The sequence below is a fragment of the Geotrypetes seraphini genome, chromosome 8 (genome assembly GCF_902459505.1).
Source record: "Geotrypetes seraphini chromosome 8, aGeoSer1.1, whole genome shotgun sequence".
NCBI lineage: Eukaryota > Metazoa > Chordata > Amphibia > Gymnophiona > Dermophiidae > Geotrypetes > Geotrypetes seraphini.
The window spans coordinates 135,884,227-135,905,812 of NC_047091.1; the positions used below are offsets into that span (position 1 = coordinate 135,884,227).

The following is a 21,586-nucleotide window of genomic DNA, read 5'->3' on the forward strand; positions in this document are numbered from 1 at the left end:
CTACCTGCCGCGCAAAAAAAAAAAAGCCTCTCTCCTTCCTTTCCCCAGGTCTGCTGCTATCTTACTGCCCTGCTGCTGCTACTGCTAAAGTCGACAGGAAGTCTTCTTTCTGACATCAATTCTGACATCAGAAAGAAGACTTCATGTCGGCTTTAGCAGTAGCAGAGGCAGGGCGGTAAGATAGCAGCGGACCAGGGGAAAGGAAGGAGGGAGGTTTGTTTTTTTTTGCACATCAGGTAGGGAAGGGGGTAGGCAGGCAAGCAGGCTGGCTTTGGCCAGGGAGGGAGGGAGGTAGACAGACAGGCAGGCAGGCTTCGGGGGTGGGACAAAGTGTGGAAGGCAGTGATAGGGACATGGGAAGGAGGTACTGGGGGCAGTAAAGATATAGGAAGGAGGCACTGGGGGGCACTAAAGACATAGGAAGGAGGCACTGGGGGCACTAAAGACATAGGAAGGAGGCACTGGCGGACACTATGGACCTAGGAAGGAGGCACTGGGGGCACTAAGGACACAGGACAGAGGCACTGGGGGTACTAAGGACATGGGAAGGAGGCACTGGGGGTACTAAGGACATGGGAAAGAAGGAGGGAGGGAATAGAAAGGGACAATTGTTGGGCCTGAGTGCAGAAAGAAAGAAAGGATACACAGACAGAAGGAAACGCAACCGGAGACTCATGAAATCAATCACCAGACAGCAAAGGTAGGAAAATGATTTTATTTTCAATTTAGTGATCAAAATGTGTCAGTTTTGAGAATTTATATCTGCTGTCTATATTTTGCACTATATTTGTCTATTTTTCTATAGTTACTGAGGTGACTGCATATTTTAAAGTCATTTGCCTTGACATCTTTGAAAACTCCCCAAATATAAATAATTAACATTTTCTCTGCATATAGTGTGCTTTGTAGTTTTTTTTTTAAATTTTATGGTTACCATTATGAATTAATAAGATATGTGTACATGAAAAATGAATGGAAGAAATTTGGGGCGGGATTGGGGCTAGGGCAGGATTGGAGGCGGGACTGACAATTAATAGATGTCCCCTTTTGATGAAAAAAATAAATGGTCACGTTATGTATGAGTACAGATTTTGATCCACATTTTCCTGTAAAGTATAAATTCAACAATTATTTATGGCCTCTCAGACCTTGTTCCATCTTTGGTCTTGAAATATCCATGCTGAAAATTTGCACATCAGTTCTTCACTGTGGAGAATGATGGGCATTTGTCACTCAATGTTTTCATTATACATTCATGGATTTCTTTTGGAGTTTTCTTCTTTAGGAATAGAAACTTCATGATGGCTCGGAGTTCCACACTTAAATTCCACCCTTTTTGTTGACATAGTTCAATCAATGATCTGAAACAATGCTAAAACATTAGTTCTGCAAATTGGCACTTTGCAAAATAAAATAACACTTTATAGTTAGTGACAAAATAACCCTCAGAATTTAGGAAGTTGGTTGGGCTGAGAACTTTTCAGCAGTCCCTCATAAAGCTAGTACTGTCCGATTACCAACCTGTGGCTGATATATTTTACAAAATTTACACTAGTGGAAATACGCTGCCGTTAAAAATACATAAATAATTTTTTCTTCTCATGTAGCCACCATATATAGTGCAGGGTTCATGCTTGAAAACCATTTTATTTGGAAAATAGTCCTTTACAGCAGTTTCTACGACAGCAGTCTCAGGGAAAACAACCCTGGTACAGACATCCAAAATATTATTTCACCTAATTAAACCAACTGGGCTTCAGGTCCCTTTTTCCTTAAGTCCTTTTTGTCAGAGTGAGGTATGGGAAGAAAATATTTCAGTAAGATTTAGTTCAGAGACCGTTCTTTTTGGATCTTTCAAAAGAACCATAGCCCACATTCTATAGTTTCCTTGTAGGTACTTTCTACTTCAGGGAACAAAACAACTTCCTTAATAAACATATGCAAATTAGGCCAATTAACATCTTCCCAACAGTCTTAAATTAATTCGGTTCCTCTCAATTTAAAAAACAAACAAACAAAATAAATCAGTCCATTCAGAGCTTCTTTTTGGTTAAAACTCATCCCCTGCCCAGAGAGCATAAGCAGGGCAAAAAGTGAAGAAGTCCAACACCCACTTGCTTTTCAGTCAGTACCACCCCCCCCCTTGTGCCCCGCCCTCAAAGCAGACACAGTTACCATCATCTTCAAACCGCACTCACTCCTTCGGTCTTCAGCAGCACTCCTAGCATGGACGGCACATGCAGTGATTCACACATTGCATGTAAATAGCTGACCCAGAAATCTCTCCGACGTCAGAGTTGACTTTGGAGGGAAGACTTGTGGGTCAGCCACTTGCAGCATGTGAATTGCTGCTTGTGCCATCCCTGCTGAAAGCAGAAGGAGCGAGTGTGACTCAAACAAGAACTGGATTGGCTTTGGGGGATCCTTGGCGGGGGGCAGGCAGACTGGTGGCTTATACAGACGGGCAGCTACTTACATGCAGAGAGGGGGAGGGGGCATGAACATGGGACACAGAAGAGAGGGAGGAAGGGGACACTAACTTAGGACATAGGAGGTAGGGAATAGTAAGGGAGAATTGTTGGGTATGAGTGGGAGAGGGAAAGATGGTGGCACATGAGGAAAGGAAAATTGGTCATAGAGAAAGGAGAGGGAGATGCATGGAGAATAGAAGGATGAGAGAGAAATGTTGGATATGGTGGTGGAGAGGGAACAGAGGGACATTGAAGGGTGTTGCAAGGGGGAGGAATGTTGGACATAGTGATGGAGGGAGAGATGTGGCATTGTGCTGGAGAGGGGTGATAGAAGGAGAAATGGGCATGGGGCTGATGGGCAGTGGTGAAAAATGTTGCATATGATCTGGGGTTGAGAGAGAAATGTTGGATATGACAGTAGCGGGGGTGGGAGAGATGCCTGGATCTCTCAGTGAGAGAGACTTGTTGCCAAAAGGGGTAGAGGAGAGAGGAAGAAAAGTTGGACTCATGGAGGGACAGAGAGAGAGATGTTGGTTGGGGAAAGGAATGAGGTCTGGAGGAGAGGAAGTGTAAAGGAGGCAGAAAGTGTTAGACTGAAAAGGGCATGCTGCTTAGACCCTTACCATAAACTGACTCAGACCACACCAGGAATGCTGTTGCATAAAAGTACAAATCCTATATAATAAAACCCTAGCCGCGCATGCGCACTCCCACCTGCGTGTTCCATTTTCCCTGTTCCATGAGATGTAGGTCCGTGGTGGCAAGAGTGCGCATGCGTGGGTCCCCAGCCTTACTGCACCTAACTACACTCGCTGGCAGGACTGGCCGCCAGCGCTGGACTCCCTGCTTTGCTGAAAGTAAGTTCTTCGCCTTGCCATCCCCCCTTCCCTTCCCGCGGTCTAGACTCTAAACCTGCCGACTCCAGCAGCGTCTGCATCACTCTACACACGCTGCTTCGGGGCCTTCAGCGTGTGTACAGTACTGCAGACGCTGCTGGAGTCAGCAGGTTTGAAATCGGGACTGCGGAAAAGGAAGGGGGGGGGTGGCAGCAAGGGACTATGAGAGCTGACCAGACTTCTAGGACCCGTTAACGGGCTAAAATACTAGTTTATTATAAAGTAAAAGGAAGCATATAAAAAAAGGAGAACGCTTTCAAAGTGTCACCGAGGAGATACAGTTCCACACCCTGCAGAAAAATACCGTGTCATTTCCTTATCTTACATGAATTGATATATTATTAGCCATGCATTACAATCTATTAGAAAGTTTCTGATTGGTTATTAGCATTATCATAAGTGATCAGTTGCTAGTCTGATTTGTTAGCATCATTAGCAAAATTAATTCAGTGGTAACAAATGCATATAATTGCTATATCCCTAATTGACGTGAAGGTCATTAACATCTGCGTATGTCCTTAAAGCAATTTTCCATTTACGTATGGCCAAAAACCACCTAAAATTATCTACCCCTGATACCCTTCTGCTTGGGGCTTTTTCAGAGGTTATCTATGCATGACCTACACCCAATTCTAAGAACGGCCCCCACTCTGTCTTCCAGGTGCTGTGGTTTTGCATATGTGTAGGTCATCTAGAGGAAGCATGCAGGAGGCAGAAAGAAATAAATATTGGATGCATAGGCAGAAGGAAGTACAAACAGAGACTCATGAAATCACCAGACCCAAAGGTAGTAAAAATGATTTTATTTTCAATTTAGTGATTGAAATGTGTCAGTTTTGAGAATTTATATCTGCTGTCTATATTTTGCACTATATTTGTCTATTTTTCTATAATTGTTACTGAGGTGACATTGCATATTTTAGTCATCTGCCTTGACCTTTTTTTTTTTTTTAAAAAAACAAAAACCTGAATAGAAATATTTAACATTTTCTCTGCATAGTGTGATTTGTGTTTTTTTAAATTTTGTAGTTGTCATTATGTATCACTAATAATAAAACCCTAAGCACGCATGCACACTCCTACCTGCGTGATCCCTGCTCTGTAGCTCCGTGGCTTCGCATGCGCAGTAGGAGTCAGCAGTGGTTTCTTCTGCGCATGTGGAGGCACCTTAAGCAGGGATGCATGGAGGCGACTCCCCCCTCCGTATAACACAGTGTGGCCCGTGGTCTGGCCGGCTCCCTTACAGTCCCTTGCCAAAGTTATTTTTAAGTTTAAAGCCGCCGCTACCGCGGCTACTCTCACAAGCCGCACCTGCGTCAAAAGCCTCTCTGATGTCACATCAGAGAGGCTTCTGACGCAGGCGCAGATCTTCTACTTTTGTGGGGAGGAATTACACTCACCCTTTTCTAGTACTACTCTCGACTAGAGAAACATTGAAAAGGTCAGCCAGCAGAGCCACAAAAATATCCCTAATTTTCTTCAGTACCCTCGAACGTACACTGGCCCCATCACTTTATCCACCTTTAGTTTAGCAAGCTCATAAACACAATCCCATTGATCTGGGTAGGAGGGAGGGCTGGAAAAGATACGAATGGGTACAGGAGTTTATGTGATTGAACAAAGCTATGTTGTGTGACCTGATATTTTTGTAAAAAGGGTTGTTTGCTCCGATGAAAGTATTGGCATGTTTGTTATAATCTGATTTGGTTTTGGTAAATAATAATAATAAAAAAGATGTTTACATAAAGGGAGAATGTAATAGTTAACCTTATCAACAAAGGGGTTTCACTCATATGGAGAGTGTTGGAAAAGATGGTCATGGAAGTCTTCTCTAAAGCTGGAGGCCTAGAGCCAGATTGCTCTGCATGCTCCGATGGCAATGGCAAGTTAAATCATATGCATTATAAGTAGCATTAATAAAGTAAAGATTATATTCCTTGAGAGAATAACAATAGCTATTCCTGCCAGTCTTGTGGAAAGGAATGAATAATGGCAGTTAACTTCTATAGAAGGGAAGGGTGGTAGTGGATGAATTTAAGTTGATAGGCTGCAGTTCTGAGGTTGAGCATGGCACTTTGATAGCCCTTGTGTCCAATGGGATCCAGAGATTTTGTTCCTTTTTAGGAGGTGTTGGCTTGAGTTCTGAAAAATGTTAATTTTAAGGCTGCTTCAGAGATGACCAACTCCTGGGGGAATTGGGGAGTGACATGACCTCAAGCAGGATGAACCTAAATGCCTAGATGTTGGTTAGGTGTTTAAAGGTGTCTGCCAGATCTTGAGATCCTGAAGAACCTAATGCATGCATAAACTAAGGATTTCCTTAGGAGCACTGAGGACTACAAAATAGTACTGTCTTACTTATCTTGTACAACTGAAAGAAATTGAGAAAAAAAGTACACTGGATATCTTATTTGACAGGAGTGATTTTCCCCTTGCATCTTTGCAGCAGATCTTTGCAGAGACATACAGGATTTAAAGAAGTTGCTTTTCTATGGAGGCTGAAGGGATGGTGAAGCATAGTGGTCTTGAGAAATATCCTTATGTGCTGGCACCACTGGATCAGAGACACCTTCATGTAAGGGCAGTTTTTGCTGATTGTATCTACAGTCTACATATTGTCCCCTGGGAAAGGCAACTCTAGTTGCCGAAATCCGGATCCTTTGTTGGATTGTATATGGGTTTTTTTAAGACCTAGGACTTTATCTATGTTTTAATAACTGTTTGGTTGTGTTCGACATCTCTCTAGCCTCTTCTTTTGTACATTTCCATTTTTGAGGCCTGCTTCCTTCTTCTGTTGTTCCCTGGAGGCAGGTGGTGCTATGCCTAATCTTCTAGGTCCCATGGGCGTTCATGCTAGAGGCTATAAAAGGAGGGTGCATAAGATAAGATAGTATGTTGATGATAGGATGATTTTGTAACAAAGATGTACACTCCAGCCAGAATTTCTAGAGCAGCTATAGTATTGCTGACAGTAACTCTCACTGGTGGGTAGTGTCAGCCTAGCTATCGCTACCATTCAACATTTTCAGTTGGCATTACTTATGTCAGCGAAGGCCTATGGGAAATTATATCAATCTGACTCTGGCATGGGAATGCAGATAGACCCTGAGGGCAGGGAAACTGTTTTAAGTAGCCCTGATTGAATCATGACTAGCTAAAAGGTTGTTAATGTCTGATTAAGAGGGTGCTTAGGACAATGGGTCCAGGTGCACAGATAACTTAATCAGAAACTATTGTCAGAGACAGACTGGAAATACATATATGCCCATAGCCTATTCTTCAGCTGTTTACTAAGGAGGGGAAGATTTAACTTCTATTGAAGCTCAATAGTTTTCTATTCAGAATAAGATTCCAAGGTATAAAAGCCTCCTCTCTGCAACACACATCTATCTCTTTCTATCTAGCTATCTCTTGGCTCTTGGCTTGGCACTCTGGTTCTCTCTTGGCTCTCCCTCTCTCTGTCTATCCTTCCCAAGAAGCTTAGACCATCCCCCTTTTCTCTCTCTCTCTGGCTCTTCCTAGAACTGCAAGCTTCTATGTCTCGCTTTGTTTCTGGACTATGTAAAGCAGGGAAACTGCTTTGCTCTCTATTTAATTGTAATGCTTATAAATATTGCTTTTCTGTAAGCCTATTTCTATAATATATTCTTTATGCAATCACCTCTGGCTGTGCCTATTATTTGATTCTACTTCCTGGTGAAACTTCAGTGAGGGAACTGAATCACCACCATACATTGGGGGGGGCCACGAACGAAACTGACAGGTAGATGGAAGGTAGGCATGGGATGGCTTTTAGGGGTGTTTCTAGCTTTAAGGTAGGCCTGAGATGTCCTACAGGGGGGTGGTTGCAGTGGTCATTTTATTTTGTGTCCTTTAAAAAGCAAGATGCTGTTGTGCTGTGCTTTAGGAGGCTATCTAACTCGCCCTTCTTTGAATGCTTGGCTACCATGTGGTCTATCACAGTGGGCTGCTTTGAGGACAGAAAAGGACTGATGTGCCTGAGTACATGACAGCAGGCTGGGCAAATTCTTTCCTTTTTGTGAGTGTATGGAGGGAGACAGAACAGAACACATTTCACATTTCAAGTTTATTGGATATACTGCCTATAAAAATATATCTAAGCAATGTACAATAAGTCAGAGAATAGAAACAGGAAATGGAAGCTACAAAAGGATATCTAGTTACAATAAAATCAGTTTATCATTCGGTCAAGGTTAAAACTTTATGAAAAGAAATATGACAAGACAGATGTACAGTTAAGTTTGCTGTTGTAGGGGACTGTGAAGTAGTATGCTGTCAAGACTTAATTTAAATAAAGCTAGAAAGACATGTTTTAGCAAAGAAATAAGGGTTCATAGACAACCCCGCGAAAGACAAAGGCGCGCGCCGACAACTGAGCGCTAGACGGAGGCACGCGCTGAAGAAAATTACAGTTTTTAGGGGCTCCGATGGGGGGTTTAGTTGGGGAGTCCCCCCAGTTTACTTAATAGAGATCGCGCCGGTGTTGTGGGGGGTTTGGGGGGTTGTAACCCTCCACATTTTACTGTAAACTTAACTTTTTCCCTAAAAACAGGGAAAAAGTGAAGTTTTCAGTAAAATGTGGGGGGTTACAACCCCCCACAACGCGATCTCTATTAAATAAAGTGGGGGGGTTCCCCACTACGCCCCCCCGGTCGGAGCCGTAAAAACAGTAATTTTCTGCGACATGCGCCTCCGCGCTGCGCTCAATTGTCTGCGCGCGCCTTTGACCTGACACCGAAATAAGTCTTCTTGTTAGTCCTACCTGGGGAGGAGGAGGAGTTGACCCTGTATGCATCCATTAGAGCAGTAAAATAAAAATGGAGGAGAGAGAATGGAATTCAGTGTGGGAATTCCCACAAATGGTCAGAACTATCCTGAACTAGCAGAGATCATTGCCACAGGGCTTTAGTCAGGATGACATCATCCATTGACTGCACTCACCCTTGACCTTTCAACAGCAAAATAGTAGAATGCCGTTAACATAAAGAGAGATTAGGTTCTTACCGTGATAGTATCTTTTCCAGTACATAAGAACGGTATGCTGAATTAGGATACTCTGTCCATTCTCGTGAGCATACTGCAGAAGGATGTCAATCATAGCTTTTGAAATCTCCTTCTCTCAGGAGTCTGCTGCCCCCTTTAGTTCAATCCAAAGCATGCAAGACCTCTAGAGTAAAAGACAGGATAAGGAGGGACACAGTGACCCCCCCATCCCCCGAAACCAAGGTTCAGATCTGCTCATATAACAGTCAATAATGAAACTATAAATGTATACATGAATGAACATTACCATTGAACAGTAAAACACATCAAATAAATGCAACAGCTTAAATATTAGTGGAGCTCAATTATTTCTTTAGATTCTATTTACAAACTGATTCTGCACCCTTAGTCCAACTGGCAGAAAAGTTTTAGCTATGAAGAGGAACATGAAACGTAAGGTACAAATAGGTGCATCAGAAATTATTGGGCGGGGGTTCAGCATACCATTCCTATCTACTGGAAAAGATATTATCAAGATAAGAACCTAATCTCTTTTTCCAGTGCAAAAGGAATGGTATGCTGAACCTTAGGGACGTACCTAAGTAGTCCCCAAAGTCCCGGGTGAAAGAGAAGCCTGCTTTCAGTACCAAGGATCCACAAATGGAATCCTCGTGCGCTGCCACATCCACTCTATAGAATTTAGTGAAAGTGTTTAGGGAAGACCATGTTATATATCTCCTCAAGAAGTATCACCTTTAATTCTACCCAAGAGGCTACTCCTATGGTCGAATGTGCCTTCAATAACTCCGGCGGTTGTTTGCCGCAGACAATATAAGGAGGAGATCTGTCTTAATCCACCGGGAAATGGTGGCCTTAGAGGCTGGCCTGCCTCGGGTTAACTCTTTGGTTAGGACAAAGAGATGGTCCGATAGGCAAAACTCGTTGTGGCTTCTTGGCTGCTGCTGTGGCCCAGGAACCTGTATTTTGGATTTTCTGGCTTCCAAAATATCACTGGAACCTTGATAGGTTCTCAGAGACAAGCCTCCTGAGGCATACTGATGAAAATTTTGTGACCCCTGAAAGGAGTTCCGGTTCTAGCTTCTAGATGCTCAAGGTCTGCTGTCCAGTAAGGGCTTGAGACGATGATCTTGCACACTGGCCATCCAGGCCTTTGCCAAAAAACATCTGTCCCTTGAAGGGGAGCTTGCTAAGTGTAACCTTGGGAAGTTGAATTACCTGCCCATTGACCCACAGCATGAGTCTGGCAGAGATGGAATAAGTGAAGACTCTCATCATGACTCTAATTATCAGCACGAGCTGAGGTAATGGCTCAGCCACTGATATTTCCAGGGTTCACAGCCATGATTGGTAGGTGTGTGCTAAGAAAGAAGCAGCTGACACTGCATTAACTCCTAGGGTCAAGGCCTCAAACTGCCTCCTGAGGACCATATCCATTCTACAGTCCTGTGTATCCTTCAGCATGACTCCTCCCTCATTGGGTAAGGACTTACATTTAGTCACCTATGCCACCAGGGAGTCTACCTTTGACATGACATAGCAAACATTTGCTGAAACTCTTGATCCATAGGATACAGCCTAGTCATGGCTTTCACCTCTTTGAGGGAGCCTTCCAGACCTCCCAGGGCTCTGTAACCAGGAGTTTCATGTCTGGGTGCCATGAAAAGGACGTGGGCTATGATCGTACCTCGCTCAAAAGAGAACACTGAAATGATTGAGGCCAAGTTGGATCAATCTTGAGCTCACAAAGAGACTCGGTAAAAATGTCTGGCAGGGCCGAAGACTTGAACAGCTGCTGTATGGAGGGATTCTCTCACGGGTCTGTGGCCAGGACTCCATCCTGGAAGCCGAATCTCCCATCAGGGAGGTCTCTCTTTGAGGCAGTAAGGGGATTAAAGTCTGAACTTTCGTCCCCTGAATCCCTGTCTGACTGACAATCAAGAGTCAGGGAAGAGCTCCACTCTCATAGAAGTAGTGCTCTGAGGATTCTTAGCGGCGTGCGCCAAGGGTCTCTCTTCAGCGGACCTAAATTGTGTATTTTGGCCATGCGTAAAAGCCTGCCAAAGCAGATTAATGGACTCTGGGGAAAAAGCCTTAGTGGGCAACTCTCCTACCCCTTTAGAAGGGAGGAGACTTAGAAACATAAAAACATGATGCCTCTTCTTTGGCTGCGGAGCCTCTGTGCCAGTTTGGCACACTGTTCTGCTGTTCCAGGGCTCCTGGGGAAATTTTTGCTCCCCTAACAGGCTCAAAATCCATGTGCAAGCTAAACTTGAAGTTTTCACCTCCCCATCAATGTGGCATGTGGCGCAAGGATGCTCTTCTGCTGCCCATCCTTTGCAAACAAGGCATGATATAGGGGTATTACAGTCAGAGACCTCCATCCCTGGCATTTTGGAAGCAAAATAAGGTGTTTGGGAGAGGTTTGAGAACTTTGGTGGAGGGAGGAGGGGAATTCAGGAAAATCCAAGGTAGCCGCCGCTGGTGAATTTTAGAGCTAAAAAACAGCTTTAAATCATTTCAGGGCTGACCAAAAGCCTAAAAAAAAAAAAATCAGGATTTAATGGGAGGGGAACCAAGGCTCTAGCTGTAGAAAAAGCTAAAACAGCTTTTGAAGACCCCTTTGATTTTTTCCACAGGCTGTCACAGCCTGACTCACTAATCATATGCTTGGGAAATAGTGGTGGTGGTGCTGCTGCATGCTTTAGCTCCTCTCAGGTGTAGCTGTTCTAGGAGAGGCCCTCTGCTTCCACTCAGCCACTTCACTGGAATATTTGGCCTGCCAGTCAGACCTCCAAAGACCATCAACCCCATAAGACCTCTAACCAAAAAAAAAAAAAAAAAAAGGGGGGGGGGGGGAGGGGGAGACAAAACACAGCTGACACCATGAGCTCCCTGAAGAAATATTATTAGCGCCTAAAACAGCCTGTGCTCCAGCCCTTGACCAAGTCAAAGGGACAAGTGAACTCCAGGGAGACCGACCCTGAGCTCCAATAATCTTCAGCAGGTTAGCTGAAACAGTCCCCGAAGGATACACCTGCCAGCTGCAGATTTAAAATCTGCTTCTCTCTATGCAGGCAGACTAGACCCTTATCAAAAGGGATCTCTAATTTCACAAAAAAAGACTGCAACTAGAGTGAAATAAATTGAGCAGATCAAAAGACACCTTTCATGTTCGCCTCAGAAAGAGAAACTGAAGGAGGCAGCAGACTCCTGGGAGAAGGAAGAGGTTTTAAAAGCTGCGATTGACATCTTTCTGTAGTATGCTCATGAGAACGGACAGAGTACCCCAAGGTTCAGCATACCATTCCTATTGCACTGGAATTGTAAATTATACTAAAGCTACTACTTCCAGTTTAAACATAAGCTTCTCTTCTACTCAGGTCCGTTACCTTCATTTGTAAACTCAAGTCACCCATAAAAAACTCTAAACCTACCATCTTAAAAGTGCCATGTGACCCCAGGCTTGCACTTCAAGAGCTCCTGCCACTCAATCTCATTGCTTGCCTTGGGAAGTCTCTGGTCTTGCTTCTTTAATTCCTGTTCAACCACCATCAGCCTCTAATAGGCTCTGGTACCCTACGCTTTACATTACAAAAACTACTACTACTATTTATTATTTCTATAGCGCTACCAGATGCACACAGCACTGTACATTAAATTTGAGGGATTTTGTCCTATATTTTTAAATTATATTTTTCCAACTCAGCCCAGCCATCACAAAGGCGTGTTTTAGTCAAAAGGCCAGAAAAAAACAGCTCGCATCAGAATCCAGCAACAATGAATTAAGTTTGGACACTAGCTATCACCACTTCTGCTGCATCCTCACCTCAAGAATCAAACATTTTCTGCACCGTTATAAACAATTCTTACCATTAGGCAGGCCAGAGTGCCTTGATAAAATTAGCCAGTTTTAGTTCATATAAAAAACTCAGGTAAGTTACAGCACAATATGTGTGTTTAATGTTGTGTTGCGTTGCCCTGCCCCTGGCTGACAAACACTATGAAAACTAGTCTACTGATGGGAAGTTAACTTTATGCAAAATTTCTATGGCAAAGACAGATACTAGATATCATAAAATGTTTTCTTACAACTCTCTCTAGTTGCATCTGTATCTTGGATTTTGTATACCACCTCTATTTTCTTTATTTTGGAAAGACAGTTTAAAAAAATAATACACAAAAATACAAAAAAAAGTTCATAAAAAACAAATCTAAGTAACAAAACAGCAATGCCTTTTTGATTTGGAATAGAAGTTTCATGCATTACCTCATCTGCTAAACCACCATTTTGTTCTAGTCTTCTTTTTATAAAAGCTTAATACCTGAATCAAGCTACTATTGACTTTTCAGACCTGATTTTTTTTTAGTGGCTATAGAAAAAGTTTAAACAGATGAGGTCCTTTCTAAACTGTACTATAAAATTACAGCAAGGAGGTCTACAAAAACATGAGTATTCAAAGAACCTGAGTAAGTAATACAAATACACTGCATCCAGTCTGAACTTCTGGACACTTGCCTTAAGTCTTGTGCACTTGGAATGACTCTCTCGTGCATGAATGCCAGAAACTACTCTAAAGTAAATTCTGTTAAGATTACAACATAAAAGCTAAATGGGCCTCCGCGTGTGCGGATCGCCGGACTAGATGGACCTTGGTCTGATCCGGTGAAGACGTTTCTTATGTTCTTATACTGAGATAGACTGCAGGTCCATCAAGCCTAGTATCGTTTTCAACAGTGGTCAACCCAGGTCACAACTACCTGGTAAGATCTCAAAGAGTAAAACACATTTTATGCTGTTTATGCTAGGTATAAGAAGTGGATTTCCCCACATCCATCTTAATAATGGCTTATGGACTTCTGTTTTAGGAAGTTATCCAGACCCTTTTTTTTTTTTTTTTTTTTTTAACCCTGCTAAGCTAACTGCTTTTACCACATTCTCTGGCAATGAATTCCAGAGCTTAAATTACACATTAAGTTAAATATTTTCTCCTAATCTACTACTTATTAGCTTCATTACATGCACCCTAGTCCTAGTATTTTTGGAAAGAATAAATAAGTAACCCACATCTACCCATTCCACTCCACTCAATATTTTATAGACCTCTATGATATCTCTCCTGAGCCATCTCCTCCAGGCTGAAGAGCCCTAGGCTCTTTAGCCTTTCCTCATAGGGAAGTTATCCCATCCCTTTTATCATTTTCATCACCCTTTTCTGTACCTTTTCAAAGATGTGACAACCAGAATTTTACACAGTATTCGAGGTGCGGCCACATAAATGGGTTCAGAACAGTAAATTCTGCCTGTGAAATAAGAGCTCAAAAGATGCTGTTCTCAGACTGTAACAAGTAGTAAAACTTTAGAAAATAAAATGCAATAGCATGCATCAATGCCATAGCAAGGAAAGTGTTCCTTGTGATAAAGTAACACTAGCCATCCTTAAGCTTTCACAGTCAAAAATTAAAAGCCAGGATGGTGCAAAGTTGCTTTATTTTTTATTTTTTCATTCAGCCACAACTCTGATTTAGGGTTTTCTTCCCTTCTTGCGCAAGGACTGTCCCTCACCCGAGAACGCAATAAATCTGCTCCCAATCTCATCCTGGAAGGAAAAATAAGATGAGCATTACTACTCCACATATGACATATTTTCATCAATATATAGTACTAGAAAAATATTACATTATCAATTATCATGTAAATGGAGTGAAAGAAATAGGCTATCATTGCTTGAATGCTTAAAAAATCAGTCACTTTTTCCTCAACTGAAGGACCCAGCAGCTTAAAAAAAACAAAACAGCAGGAGGCAGCTTAGTGGCTTGTATGGCAAGAGCCCTGGTTCAATTCCTAATTTTGATCTTCTGCTCTTTAAGGTAGTAGGGGAAACTACGGTGGCAGTGATCACAACCTAGGGGTGGAGAGATTGGGAGGAATCAAGGTCAATATTTAAGGTTAACACAGCTGTATTTAGGACCCTTGATTACAGGGTTCTGCAAGGTACCATGATGCACAGCCCCTGGCCCGCTACAATAGCAAGACTAGGTCTGTTGGATGGAGGAGGGGAAATACAAAATTAAGCATTAAAAAAATTTCTAGGTGTTTGAAAAAGAAGGCTCATGCCACAAGACTACATACATACATACATACGCGAGGATAAATCAAAAAGTAAAGGCAAAATACATTTAACGGCTTTGATAGACGTTAATTGTGAGCAATTGAACATATCACTTTTCCATAACCCTTGCAAGATGACACATTTGTTGTATCATTAACTAGCTTCTGCATTCCTGCAGAGAAGAAGTTTTTCGGCTGCTCCCAAAGCCAGGTGAGCACCGCTTTCTTTACTTCCATCATGCTCTCCAGATCACATAATGCATTCATGTCTCATCACTGGTGACAATTCTCTCCAAAATACTCTGATCTTCATATCATCTCAGGAACTGGGTCACATGTGCACTTTCCTGTATCCCAAGTCATCATGCAAATGCAGATCCTTAGCTGATATCCATATTTACATCCAATTGAGACACTATTATCAAGGCATCTGCTCTGTCAATGTGCTCTTATGTGCAAGATGTTAATGGGCGACCAGAACAACCTTCAGCAGTTCTTCCTGCTCTAAACCTTTTTTACCCACTCAAACTTTTCGTTGATTCATGGTGCTCTGTCCATACCGAATCAATATCTGATGGTGAATTTCCTGAGGTTTCATGCCCTCTACTCAAAGAAAGCACATTACTGCATGTTATTCTTCAATGGTGCAATCTTGCAATGGAGAGTCTATGATTCTGACCTCATGGCTGCCACTGCACTGTGTATGAACAAACTATCCTAAAGGCAATGTACAAGTACATATATTGCATTTTGTTAGCTCTGTTCCAGAGTAATTTAACAATTGCCTTTAATTTGGGGGAGGGGGGTTAAAATTGTATTTATTGAAATTTTAACATAATTCACAAGAATATTCCTCTTGTACAAGAAAAACAGATGGAAAACTTCAAAATATGGCCCAGCAATTTGCCACCAAACTAAAAGAAGAAAAAATTAATATTTCTTTGACCATAAACCAAAAGGAGGAGGTTAAATAGAATGAAGAGAAACAAAAAGGAAATACAAATAGGAATAGGCTTAACAGCTTTAACCCCCCATTCTTTCTACTGTTCATTAAACCTTCCCAAGCTGCTAGACTCTTCAAGTCTAAGAAAGAATGTAACTGATCTGGTGTGTAGAAGACATATTTAACTCTCGGATATGCCAAAAGAAATGTTGCTCCAAGAGTTACTCAGTTCTCACAGTAAGAAATAAATTTTCTCCATTCTTGCATAGTTCTTGTGCTGTCGGGGAACATCCACACTTTTTCCCCATGGAACTGAATTTGAGGATTACAAAAATATAATCTCATAATAGCATTCATATCTTGTTAAAGACAAAAGATGTGAACAATGTAGCCCTCTCTGTGGATTTGGAGACTGTAGATTCTAATAATTCAGTAACATTTAATGAGTCTGTCTCTTGTGGTGGCAATTCCTCTGCTCTTGGCGTAGAGCCAACAGTTTTTTTTTAGTAAGTAAATAGTAAATGCGGTTTAATGGTAGAATGTGTTCAGGGGAAATTTTTAATATTTCAATTAAATATCTCTTCCACATATCTGCAGGTGTCACACCAAAAGCCTTCAGGAAGTTCAAGAGACGGACATTTAACCTTCGATTATAATTTCCTAGTTGCTCAATTTTTCTATTCAACATAGTTTCATTAACTAGACCGTTAGCTAGAACTTGAATACCTGCTACATTGTCCTTTACATCTTTCATCTCCTTAGAGAAATCTTCTTTAGTTTTATCCAGGGACTTCCCAAAACATCAACTGTACTTACAAGTGCAGTAATTTCTTGCGAAGATCTAGCCACCAAGGAGTTCAAACGCTCAAGAGACTCAAATTCTCTCAAATTCTCTCACCGCTAGTTTTGTTGTTTCAGAGCCGGCTACCAGAGCTCCCTGCTCTGCACAAACTCTTGCGAGTCCGACCCCCTGATTTGGGGTCTCCCCTGCATCTACATCTACACAGGTGTTCCCTGATCAGACTGCAAGTCGGGCAGGATGCAGCGGCAGAACAGCTATTGGAAGGGGAGAGAGAAACCTCCAGCTCAACATCCCCAGCCACTCTTTCAGCCGAAGAGGGCTCAAGCAAACCTCCAGGTAAGCCAACGGGGTTAAAAGGAGCAGCGGTGAAGTCCAGAATTGACCTCTGGATAGGGGTAGATGTCCTCACCGCAGCGAGCTCGGGACGGACACTACCCTAACGTTTAGAGTGTGGCATCGCTGAGGAAAAAGAAATGCTCCTGAACTGAGCTGTTAACACCGCCAACTCAGTGCTTCTGCCATCTTAGTTCCTCCCTGATTGCCTTTAATTTTTGATTCACCCTTGTTTGTGTACAGGCAGTCCCTGGGTTAAGAACGAATTACGTTTTTAAAGCTGTTCTTAAGTCAGATTTGTATGTAACTCAGAACTTGTAGATTTTAAGATTCTTGCTGCTTACCTCTGCTCCCAGCTGACAAAAGGGCCAAATGTCCCTACCAGAGTTCTCTCTAAGGTACAGCATGCACAACCACACACGGTTCTTAATGTGGCCATTCATCATTCCTGAATCTGCTACAGAAGTGCAGGAGTCTATACACACACACACATATATATACATGTAGCAGGAGGAAATTACAGGTTAAGATAGATACAGCAAAGCAACACACTAGTCAACACTGGGAAGAGGTCTGCAGCAGGAACTCCTAGCCAACATTCCTGTGTTTGTGGTAAGATAAGAAGGCATAGCATGTTGCTTTTATTCTTACTTCCTCCAAAGCTACATCGCTAGCATAAGCTGACATTCCCACTCCTCACAGTTAAATCTGTGTATATAGAAAGAGGTACTTATACTCACATCTTCAATTCTCTTGACTTGTGGACGGGAATTTCTAATAAAGGTGAGTTTTCCAATTTTAAAGTCATAGTTAGGGATTCCTCTGTTAAAATGAGAAAAGAGATGAAGTCACGAGTAAGCTGTTAAAATTCTTGAGCCAGACCATAAGAGGAATATCTTTTAAAAAACCTTTTGTCGCATATCAGTTCTCATCAGGGAGGACTCAGTAAAAAAAGAGAGGTATGCAAAGCACTGCAAACAGCATACCATATCAACTAACCGTGGAATATCTCCAGGTTTGATTGGTGATGGATTGGGATCAACCCCTTTCTTCTTCCCATCCAATCGATTGCCAGAGCCTGAAAACGCCTGTAAGCAGAAGCCAAATCTAGTCAAAATTACCTCATCTTTCCTAAAAGAAAAGCTCATCTGTGAATTGCTCCCTTGTGACAGTAAAGGATGATACTGAGGCGTCCTCAGGTTGCACGTATAAAAGATGTTTTGAAATATTGTAAAATGTAACGTATGTGTTATTCTTATGTATGTTATTTTGGAAACTGCTGAAACTCCAGGCGATATATAAATTTTTTTTTTTTTAAATTTATAAATTTTTATTGGAAAATTTTTGTTTTTTCAATATATTGTACAATATTAGTAAACCACAAATAAGAAGTAATATCAAGTACAAGTACAATACATGTAATACAACAGAAAAAGCAACAGAGCCACATCCCCAAATCAAAAACAACATCATTCATCAGCCTCATCTAAGTTTCTCCATCCCGTCCCCCTTCCATCCCATATTCCCCCTCCCAATGTACCCCACAATCCCCCCTCCCCCCCTTCACATAGCAGACAACAGAGCAACCAATACTAGGAAACCCCTTAGAGTGTGTCCAACAGATTTTCCACCTTACTCCAAGTATGGAAGGAAATAATATAGGTATGGCGCCTCCTGGCCACTGCTAACTCCATCCTCCCCAAAGATAGCAATCGGTTAACCCAGGTGGTATGAGAGGGGGCCTCAGCATTTTTCCAATGGTTGGCAATGAGGCATTTAGCTGCTGCCAACCCCCATCGAAGAAATTTAGTTTGCCAGGCATGCTCCCTGATATTATACAGTCCTAGAAGGCAGCTCAAAGGAGAAAGCATCACACATTCGCCCAAACACTCAGTTAAAGTATCAATCACCGCTTTCCAGAAGGATTTGAGGATCCCACATCCCCACCAGATATGGAAAAAGGTCCCCACTTGGGAGCCACATCTTCAACATTGATCAGATGCTCGAGGGAACATTCTATGCAGACGTTCCGGTGTATAATACCACCTTGTAAGAACCTTATACGCATTTTCCTGAACCAAAGCACAGGAAGAAGCTTTATACACCTCCCTACATATTGCCTCCCAATCTTTAGCTGTTAACCTGACATCTAAGTCCCTCTCCCATTGCAAGCGAAACAAATAATTAGGAATTGAACACCCCCTCCTATATTGATACAGCACAGATAATGATTTAGGCACCTTCTGAAGTAATATCCACAAATTCTCCAGTGTTTCCCCTGTGAGTGGCAGTCCAGTTTCCCAACCCTGAGCTTGCATAAAATGTCTTATTTGAAGATAGGCAAAACAATCTCCTTCAGGTAAATCATATTTCTGTTGAAGTATATTAAAAGAGAGAATTCCATTCGGCCCAACCAAATCTCTAAATACTTTTATCCCCTTTTGAGACTAACAATGAAAAACCCTATTGTTGCGACCCGCAGAGAATTGAGGTTCAGATATAATATAAGCCAAGGAAGATACCACAGCCCCCCCTCCCAATTTAGAACGTATCTGGGTCCAAACCCTCACCAAGTGTTGTACGAAAGGGTTAGGTATGCTCTGTATCCATGCTTGCCGGGGGCCAGAAGTCCACAGCCTATATTTCAAAGGCTCCCTACCACTATATCTCTGTTCCAATTGTACTCCATTTTTGTGTTCCCCCAGTTCCCAATCCAGCACCAGCTTCAACTGAGCTGCTTGGTAATACCACACCAAATTAGGTAACCCTCTACCCCCCCTCTTCCCGGGGAGCCCACAGCAAAGATTGGGATAATCGTGGGGATTTACGATGCCAGATAAAATTACTGATTTCTCTACTCAAGCTTCTCAGTTCCCCTAAAGGAACCGATATAGGCAGAGTCTGAAACAAGAACAGCAATCTAGGAAGAACATTCATTTTAATTATTGCTATTCTGCCCCACCATGACAGCCATAGGCCATTCCACCGCTGTAGGTCAGCCCTAATTCGTCTATAAATAGGCAAATAGTTCGTCTCATATATCTTTCCTAAATCCGAAGGAATAAAAATACCCAAATATTTGATCCCACGACCAGCCCATCGAAAGGGAAAAGTGCCCCGTAACTCATCCTCCTCCCTCTTTGTCAAGGTCAAATTCAGGATTTCAGTTTTAGCCAAGTTTATTTTAAACCCCGAAATCTGTCCATAGGTATCAAATAGCTGCAGTAAATGGGGTATGGATATCTCTGGTTTTCCCACATATAGTAGGATATCGTCCGCAAACATCGCTATTCGATGTTCCTCCCCTTCAGTGACAAATCCAACCAACGCTAAATGGTTTCTGATGGCTAAAGCAAGTAGTTCAAGGTATACTGCAAACAACAATGGAGAGTGGACATCCCTGCCGAGTTCCCCTAAAGATGGAAAAAAAATCAGTATAAGATTGATTAATCCGCAAACATGCCTTCGGTGCGGCATAGAGAGCCCGGACCCAATCTCCAAACGGCCCTCCTAGTCCCATCCTTTCCATAACATCCCATAAAAATCCCCATATAACCCAGTCAAATGCCTTCTCGGCATCAACCGATATTAAAACCGCCTTTTCCTTACCATTGCTTGCTTCCCAAAGTAAATTAAGGGTTCTCCTAATATTATCGCTCACCTGTCTCCGTTGTATAAACCCCGCTTGGTCTTGGTGAATCAGGGACGGTAAAACCTTCCCCAAACGTAAAGCTAGGACCTTAGCCACAATTTTTGCATCTAAATTTAGCAATGATATGGGCCTATAAGACCCGCATAATAACGGATCTCTACCTGGTTTGGGTAATATGACCACCCCAGCCTCACCCATTGTAGGCGGCAATTGACCTCCAGTAGAGATTCCATTATCCACCCGAACTAGGAGAGGCCCCAATTGTTCCAAAAACTGTTTATAATATCGACTAGTATACCCATCTAACCCTGGGGATTTACCATTCTTCAATCCCCCAATCACCCCCAAGACTTCAGAGAGTTGTATTGGTTCCCTTAAATAGCAATGTTACTTACCGTAACAGTTGTTATCCAGGGACAGCAGGCAGCTATTCTCACTAGTGGGTGATGTCATCAGACAGAGCCCCGGTACGGACGTCTCACAAGCACGTGTTGCTTGTAGAAACTTAAAAGTTTCTAGATGCCCGCACCGCGCATGCGCCGGTGCCTTCCCGCCCGGAGGTCCGGGCGTGTCTCCTCAGTTCAGGTAGCTAGCCTGAGAAGCCAACCCAGGGGAGGTGGGTGGGACGTGAGAATAGCTGCCTGCTGTCCCTGGATAACAACTGTTACGGTAAGTAACATTGCTTTATCCCAGGACAAGCAGGCAGGTATTCTCACTAGTGGGTGACCTCCAAGCTAACCTCAGTGGGATGGAGGGGGAGTTGGCGACTTAAGAGAATAAATTTTTCAATACTGTTTGGCCAAACTGTCCATCCCGTCTGGAGAGAGTATCCAGACAATAATGTGAGGTGAATGTATGAACCGAGGACCAGGTGGCAGCCTTACAAATTTCCTCGATTGGTGTTGATCTGAGGAATGCTACTGAGGCTGCCATTGCTCTGACCTTATGGGCTGTGACCTTACAAGGAAGTGATAATCCAGCCTGGGCATAGCAGAAAGAGATACAAGCCGCCATCAAATTAGAGATGGTGCGCTTTGATACGGGTCTTCCCAACTTATTAGGGTCGAAGGAGACAAAAAGTTGAGGAGTGGTTCTGTGTGGCTTGGTGCGATCCAGGTAGAAAGCCAAAGCACGTTTACAGTCTAGAGTGTGAAGGGCCGATTCTCCGTGGTGAGAATGGGGCTTAGGGAAGAATACTGGAAGTACAATGGATTGGTTGAGATGAAATTCGGAGACCACCTTAGGCAGGAATTTCGGGTGAGTGCGGAGGACCACCTTGTCATGATGGAATACTGTGAATGGTGGATCCGCCATCAATGCCTGGAGTTCGCTGACTCTGCGAGCGGACGTAAGGG

The 21,586-nt window shown here is 42.7% G+C and overlaps 1 protein-coding gene across 1 annotated transcript in view; it reads right to left on the reverse strand.

Annotated features, from left to right (window-relative positions):
- Positions 1-13,257: 13,257 nt before the first annotated feature.
- Positions 13,258-21,586, reverse strand: part of UFD1 (ubiquitin recognition factor in ER associated degradation 1) — a 40,096-nt gene continuing 31,767 nt past the window's right edge. Inside the window, exons 10-12 of the mRNA XM_033956043.1 lie at positions 17,579-17,667; positions 17,320-17,401; positions 13,258-13,989 (exon numbers count right to left, since the gene is read on the reverse strand). Coding sequence (XP_033811934.1) covers positions 13,915-13,989; positions 17,320-17,401; positions 17,579-17,667 — 246 coding nt within the window. The 3' untranslated portion in view covers positions 13,258-13,914. The remainder of the gene's footprint in view (positions 13,990-17,319; positions 17,402-17,578; positions 17,668-21,586) is intronic.